Below are 8,262 nucleotides of genomic sequence, written 5' to 3'. Positions count from 1 at the left end.
GTTTCTTAAAACATATGTTTAATACATGTATATACTTTACATTGTGAATTGCACAATATCAATATTGTGTAGTACGCCATGTAAATTCATTTGTATATTCACAACGTGGTTTTTGGAACATTCAGTAACAGGAAATGCAGATAAAATCCCCTGGGTAAAGGTATATGTAGTTTTACTGATATGTATGAATATACATTTTTTGCAAATCGTTTTTAAGTTTAGAAATTTTTTATACCTCAAGTTTTAGCCAGTCCAAATTAATAAAATATCTCATGACAATGATGTGAAGTGATGGCCATCAAAATAGACTAAGCCTATAAAAGGTATGGTTTAATTTGATCTGATTGATGTCCAGTCTTTTATTCTTTAAAGTAAACGCTTGCATTGAAGCTATGATAGATTTAGACATATGTTTTTCACTAATAAATAATCAGAGTCAGATAAAAGTATAAGGAAAAAAAACTTTTATTGATTCACTCTTCATATCTGTACAAATACCATCAAACTTTGTATGTACATATGACATTTACATAAAAAATACAAAACTATATATTCATAACAGAATTTTGTATTTCTCTTGTGATGTTTGAAAACAAAAAAAAAAAATGCATTCTGAGGAGAAAACCCCCCAAAAAGAAACAAAGTGAAGAAGTCAGATATAGTGTAGAGTATTGCAGTATGTTAGTCCTAGTGTAGCTCTGTGAGAGCAGTACGGAGTACATTGGCAAGAAGACAGCTCACAAATGTTAATGGCACATTGTTTCCAAAGTAATCAAGTATTGCCCAAACTTACCTCTAATGTAGTGAGACAAAATAAAAGCTATATTTAATTATGTCTACAGTCTCCATGTGGAAACAAACCTAAAGGGCTAAAACTGAAGGAAACTTAAAACTAAGAAAAGAAAAAACTAAATGGCTCTTTTTTTTCTTTTCTATTCCATCACTGCTGTGTTGCACCATTTACAGTGCTCTTTTGCAAAACCATTGAGAGAATCCCTTTGGTCAGTAATTATAGTTGTAAACAAACCAGACACACTTCTGTACATAAAATGATTGATATATTTCCCAATAAATAAACACACAGCCTAAACATGCATTTATGTATGTGTGACATAAACATCTGTGATAGAGATTTGACAGAAACAAGCAGATTTTTTACAGCTCAGGGAATGCAATTTACAGCTTGAAGAGGACTTATACTTACACGGTACCATGAAAAATAAATAACACTGCTTTTCTTTGGACAAATATATTTCTTCATGATAAAAAAAGAAAGTAAAAGGGAAAACAACAAAAAAGGGAAATGAGTGGTAACACAATATATCATGGTAGGTGATAGCCTGACAATGTAAATGTATAATTTATAAAACACAAAAAGTATAAATAAACATCTAGCAGACTGAACTATATGTATACTTCCTTTTTCTTTAAAAAATAAATAAGCATACACATAATGTACAGTATGGACATGATTCCTTGCCCTAGGACTGTTTCCCTAGTGATGTGAGCCTATCCATCCAGTATAGAAGATAAATGGACATAGGCCATGTAGTCTGAGTCCTCATCTTCCTCATCCTCCTCCTGGTCTTCTGTAATGGCTATATGGGAGAATATATGGTAGCTGTTGTATGAATATGGACCACAACAGCGCAGAATATCACTGTCAAAAAAATAAATCTCACAATTAAGCCACTGGCACACAGCCTCCTTTCTGTTTCTTTCTTTTGTGTATATGATTATGTTTGTGTGAGGAAGAGTCTGTGTGACTTGGCAGCAGTAGTTGCTGTGGCATCCCCAATTAATTATACAATGTCCATTTACATAATCGAGCAAGTCAGGGCTGCAACATGAGAAAAAGGAGCGACAATGGAAAGGATCGGCAAGTTGGAGGTTAGGGGAAGGTCACGAGGTGGGTTAAGGGGAGGATGGGAAGCGGGTTTAGGGGCACTGGGGATGATGGTTCCAGTGGCTCAGGTCTCTTTTGAGCAGATTCCTGAAAGCAGACACACATAACACAGAAAAGTGCTTTTGTGTTCTTGGACTCGCTATAGTTTCTTTTCTCTGATTACTAATATTTTCGCTTCTGGCTCAAACAAACAGGGAGGGAGGACTCTGTGTCACAGCCTGACCTTAGCAAGCAGGTCAGAGATCGTTAGCACAGTTCTGAGGTATATTCTTTTTCTTTTTACACAAGAGATTTACATTGGACACATAAAAAAGCACACAAGCAAGCACAAGGGTAACGATACATGAAAACACAGGTAGTCCCTCATTAATCCAAAAGGAGTTTTGATACACGATACAGTCACTGGAAGTGGTATGAATGCGTTAGCTAATGAACGTTTTTCTGATGATGGGATGGGAAGTAAGGAAGCGTGGATCAACAAGCTTATGCTCAATCTGCACACTGTAAATTATGACTTTTAGCCCATGAGGTGATCATAAAGTTGGTCCCTTGGACTTCATTGCAAACCTTAATCACATTATATTAAGCCAGTTAGGAAAAACAAACAAACAACCTTCTAAATAGAAATTTGGAATGTCAATTTGAAACTACCTCAAAGCTGTTGTTAAATTTAGTATTTTGTCTGGAGATTTGTGGGTTAATAAATAGCTCACACTGGTCTATGACAGGCAGTTCACATGAATCTTAGTGTACAAATCCATCATTGTTATCAATGGTACCAATGTTACAATCACCTTATGCACGTCATACGTCTGTTTAAACACATTCTTTTTTTAACTGACGTGTTGGCAGTGTGGTTTATGTCACAAGCGTCAGTGCATTTTGAATAAATTGATTATAGCCAAAAATAATAATAATAATAAAGAAAATAGACCATTTCCAGGGAATTAACAATGTGACCATGGAATTTACAAGCTGTAAAGATTTGGACATTAAACCATTAATGACTGAAAAAATACTGCATGGGATTTAAGGCAACCTGCTCCCGCAGGTCACTAGCATGACCATAGACACACCTATTTTCTCAGAAAGTATAGATCCACTGCAAACAGTTTGCTGATATAAGTTTTTCGCGCATCTTTCTGTTAGCAGGATTTGCAGAATTGGGAAAACGTGAAAAAAACCCGAAAATTAAACAAAAAAACAACACGAGAACAAAAGCCAGCAACGAGGACAATGTCATGCAAGTTCTTCCATTCCCCAAGTCTTTTCTGCTTGCTTAAGCTGTGGTTGGTGATGTGGCCGGGGTGGGAGCTCAGGGAAAATCAGGGTAGGTGGAAGGTGGGGGGCAATTTCACGGGAGGTTTTTGTTGGGAAAGCAACATAGAATATTGTCTTTTGCTCAGAGAAGGAGGGGAGGATTTTGTTTCTTTCTTTTCTTTTTATATTTTGCTTTTGTAATTTACTTACAGTTGCAAGATCCTAAGTGTTTGACTTCAAGCAGCACCCCCATTGAGCAAGCAGCTTGCTTCATGGCACATTCACTGGGATATGTGGTGTTGTCGCTGGCACACACCGCCTCATCTGTCCTACTCTCCGGACAGGACTCATCGCACAATGAGCAACGGCCTCGGCCCATCCGAGCATCCCACAGACACTTCTTCCCTGTGCTGCACTGGATATCCTCACATGACTTGGCCTCTGGGAGAAGAAAGAAGGAAATAAGGAGAGAGGAAATCTTTGATTAGATGGATTATCATGAATGTTTTTCAAGCAGGATCAAATGACTACCTAGTTTTTTAGAGAATTAGAGAGAATAAAAACTAAATCCTACTTTACGGGATAAGGCCTCGTGGTGTGGAACAGAAAGCTTTGTTTTTAATTAGCCTTTTAAAGACTACAAGACTGAAATTGACTACTATCTGTGTAAGAATCAATCTGACTCAAAACTTGAAGCATGTCTTCATGGCCCCCAGCACTCCCCTGTTTTCCTCCATCTCCCTCCCCCTCTCATTCCCTCTTTCCCAAATGGGAAAGTGCTGCCAACATCAGGAAATAATAAGATGTCTATCATTTCTTGAGCAAACACAAGCAACTACCAAACACACATTCTCTCTAAGACCCCCTCCTCACTGGAATGTTGGCAAAAATGAGCAGTGAATTACTGCAGAGCTGGCCAGAAAGAAAATGCACTCAAACAGTTTTCAGTGTCGGTGACTGCTGCACCTCTCTCTCTCTCTCTCTCTCTCTCTCTCTCTCTCTCTCTCTCTCTCTCGGGGAGTAAAGTCTCACGCTTTCATGCGTGTAGCTGCAGACTTACTGATGCATTTTCCCTCATATGCCACTCCAATAGACCTGCCGAGGAGACAGGTAGCTCTTCTCAGGTGACACGCGCTGGCATAGATGATCCCATCGTTTCCACACAGGTATTGCTCGGGCGACGTCGCCTCTGGGCAAATCCGATTACACGTCACACAATACGCGTTGTTGGTCTGGTCTACGACGCATGTGGAGCTGCCGGGGCACAAGACGTCACGGCACGTTTCTGGCGAAACAAAGACATTGGGAGAGTTGTGTGAAAATGACACGAAATGCAAGAAATACAAGAAAGCGACGGATTCTTTCTAGCTCGCTCAGCTTTCAGAAATGTGGTGACAGTTACATTTACTTACTCTTGCATTTGCCCTGGTACTGTACGTCCAGATCGGGATGACCTTTGCATTTAGCTTTTAGCAGTGCGCATTCGTCTTTGTAGGTCTTTCCATCAGAGCCGCAGACAGGTCCTTTCCAGGTGATGTTGGAGCAGTCTGGTGCGCACACGCAGCGCGGCTTGCTTCTTCGGTTCAACTTGCACCTCTTTCCGGGCCCACAGTCAACATTGTCGCAGGTTTCTAAAACAAAAGCTCTGTGTTATGTGATGCTAATGAGGATTTCTTTTTCCCCTGGTGTGTATTCTGGCGCGTGAAGTAATGGGACAATTACGCAAACCAGAGCACCAGTTTAATTCATTAACCAAAATGAGTGATTACATGTAATGTGAGAAAACGAAGGAAAATGAGTGCACCTCCACCTTTGCAAGGTATGCAATTGGGAGCTCCGCCATTGAAGATCATCCACCTAAAGAGCGTGCTGTTGGGGACGTCCTCCTCGGTCCAGGACGTCCCCAGTCTTCCACTCCGACAGCACTCCTCCCTGCTCATCCCGGGCATGTAGAGCACCTGGCACCTCCCGTTTTTCCCCTGCTGCAACCAACAGTTCCCAGCTGTAGACAAAAAAAAAAAAAAAAAGCTCGAATGCCGCATGTTGGACGTCTAAAAACCCGCTGACCCAGACTCAATATACACACGCAGCCGTATTATCCGAGACGCTCCCTCCCTCCCTTTTCGCCCTCCCGACAGTATTTTGTCTGATTTTTTTTTTTTTTTTTTTTTGCGAGACTGTTAACACTTGCCTATCCCAACTGTGACTGACAGCCCTTACAATGCAGCCATAACCAAAAAAGTAAGAAGAATCTTCGGAGGGGGGTTGTCTTTTATTCCCAGTGTCTGCTTGCTATCACTGGACAGAAACGGGAGCGTCTAGACAGCGTTAAATAGCAGCCAATCTTTCTCCTTTAGAAAACCACGGTTTTTAGGTAACAAGGCTACACACAGCACCGTCTCCAACGCCTCACTCACTACGTTATCCCAGACAGCAACCAGACAATGACTTACTTATTTAAAAAAGCAATGTAAAGTTTATTTCAGAGATATTAAAATGTGATACATAACAGTTTTTCCAGTTACATGCCTAAAATATTACTTCCCACAGACAGTAACAGCATGTTTAAACCGACAAAGACACAAACACATTTTTTTAAATCTTTATGAGATAGTGTGTTTCTTATGCTGAATTGAAATATGTCCCCCGAAACCACGAATGATGGGTGCAAAAGCCTGCATAGGTATAAAACTGCAACTGTGTTTGCATACAATGCAGAAAGGCTACTTGGGGGAAATGTATAAATAACACGCTCACAGTGGATATTCTGAAGTTTGTTGGAGGATTGACAACAACATCGCGGAATGCTAAACGCTCACACAGTTGCAAAAATATGTTCAGGTATTGTGAAAGACTGTCACCAACACGGCGTGGCGGCTGTAGTTCGCGCGCATGGTGACGACTGCAAAACTTGCCATATAATCTCACTTTGAAGTGTCCCACAGGGCACCTGTTTTCTATACGCTTTACGCAATCACTGCCTGATGTAGAGAGACTTTTATCAAGAAACTTTGAAAAGTTTTTCGGTGGCAGCAAGTGGAAGACACCCCGCGAGTTCTGTGACTGACAGCAGTGCACGTTTTAAAAAAGAAAAAAGAAAAAAGCGAAAGAGAATAAAAGGAAATTGATAAGGAGAGCTTACCTTGAACTTTTTGATGTTCCATGAGGTGACAAAGCCATAAGAACAAGAGAAAAATGCCCGGGTGAAGGTGGTGTTTCAGCATCCCAAACATGATGGAGAGGCAAAGTGAACCACGTATTTGACACAGGCAGCGCAAAAGTAATCTGCTTAAGGTGGCAGTGTTGAATAAGTGTCAGTCTGAGAATGCAGCCTCTCTTTAAATCTATAAGGGGTCTCGGGTTGACTGTCTCTGGTGGGCGGTCTCCTCTTCTATGGGGGTGGGGAAATTTTTTTTTTTCCTTACCAAAGTTCTTTCAATCCCAATCAGGTGACATCGTTACTAGCAACTTTCTCTTTGCCGCAATAATTAAAGGATATGAAAATACTTGAAAGAAAACACCATACTTGGAGCTCAGGCACTCTGCAGAGAAAGAAAGCGCAAGATGGAAAAAAGTATGAGCTGATATAAAAATGTTGTTGTTGTTTTGAAATCAACACTGTTCCCGAAGTTTAATTTTAACCCCTGTGATACTTTCATTACATCATTTATTCACTTTCACGTGATTCCTCGTGGAAAAAGAGCACTCATGGGCTTTGCATCTTCTATACACATGGCGTGGACATGTGCTCTTTAATAATAATAATAATAATAATAATAATAATAATAATAATAATAATAATAATAATAATAATAACAATAATGATGATGATGATGACGATGATGATGGTGATGTGCAGACAGGCCCACTACCAGCATGCCTTTCCAGGCATACCATCAGTCCTTCAAATTAAGGTTACTATTTGGTGGTTACTGATATATATATATATATTTATTTATTTTTTTCCACCAACTGCAGACAAAAGAGCAGATCTTTTTGATGTGAGTTGCCTTTTGGAACACATCCGAGCCCAGACAATAATAGAATTCGTAGTAGTCCGCAGCCGCACTGCTAATGTTAGAACAGACAGTTGTTTGGGTTTCTCTCCCGGGTCAAGCTTTTAAATATAATCAAACCTGTTTCCGAAGAGCATTCAGACAGAGAAGCAGGGTGGTTGCGTTTCATGATGAAACACACACACACACACACACACACACACACACACACACACACACACACACACACACACACACACACACACACACACACACACACTGCATAACAACCCTGTTCATGAAACTCTTGCGCGACCTCTTCAGCGGAATTCTGGTTACAGCTCTCCAAATCAGAGTGTCTGCTGTGCGAACCAGACACCAGGAAATTAATTAACTGACGGTCAGGTAGAAGACACTGTGATCTTTTGTCTGTATCCAGTTAAATACCACTCACTGTACAGTTTATTCCATGATACTAATATCTGGTATCAAATCTATATTTATGTAAGATTTTAATATAGTACCAGGGCATGTGTGTGTGTGTGTGTGTGTGTGAGTGTGTGTGTGTGTGGGGGGGGGGGGGGGGGGGGGGTTCTCTTAAAAAAAGACGTCAACCGTTTACTTATGTGATCACTCCTATTACAGACAGATCATTACTGTTATAAGCAATGAACAATATTATGTTATTACATTTTTTTAGGATTAGAAACAATAAAAGATACGCTCAAAAGGGGGTTTCCACGATAGCACACACAGGACTCACAAAAACGAATGAACATCATATAAGAAGACAACAAGTTTTTAACACAAAACCCCCCATAAAAGACCTCTTAATTTCCTTCAATCAACAAAAATGGATATGATACAGCAAATATGAGACCAGAACAAATATTTTGACAATTTTCCTGCAATCCTTATCAGCTATTTGATCCTCTGATGGCAAATATTTGTATGTTTTTAATCTTATTTTAACCCCTCTGCAGAAAATTGTTATCAAAATGATTTATAGCTTGTGTTGACTGTTATCAGAGTAATCACCGGAGCTTTATGCACTTTTTGCATATTTGGATAAAGACTGAACATTTCAGCCAAGCTTTTCTG

General features: G+C 39.9%; 1 protein-coding gene across 4 annotated transcripts; it reads right to left on the bottom strand.

Moving 5' to 3' along the window:
• Positions 1–449: 449 nt before the first annotated feature.
• Positions 450–6,512, bottom strand: fsta (follistatin a). 4 transcript variants are annotated; one of them, XM_005924442.3, is made up of 6 exons: positions 6,309–6,512; positions 4,971–5,168; positions 4,579–4,797; positions 4,227–4,451; positions 3,377–3,607; positions 450–1,598 (listed from the first exon to the last, which is right to left on the bottom strand). In XM_005924442.3, exons 1-6 carry the CDS (start codon positions 6,397–6,399, stop codon positions 1,510–1,512), a joined length of 1,053 nt encoding a protein of 350 aa, XP_005924504.1. In that variant the 5' UTR covers positions 6,400–6,512; the 3' UTR covers positions 450–1,509. The 4 variants fall into 4 exon arrangements, with proteins under 4 accessions (XP_005924504.1, XP_005924505.1, XP_005924507.1 ...); XM_005924443.3 differs by having other exon boundaries at positions 4,977–5,168; positions 6,309–6,511; XM_005924445.3 differs by having other exon boundaries at positions 1,457–1,993.
• Positions 6,513–8,262: the final 1,750 nt, after the last annotated feature.

Source organism: Haplochromis burtoni, unplaced genomic scaffold (genome assembly GCF_018398535.1).
Source record: "Haplochromis burtoni strain Fernald_Lab_line unplaced genomic scaffold, NCSU_Asbu1 Contig_54, whole genome shotgun sequence".
Lineage (NCBI taxonomy): Eukaryota > Metazoa > Chordata > Actinopteri > Cichliformes > Cichlidae > Haplochromis > Haplochromis burtoni.
The sequence above is the reverse complement of the archived record's forward strand: the minus strand, read 5'-3'. Positions and strand labels throughout refer to the sequence as shown.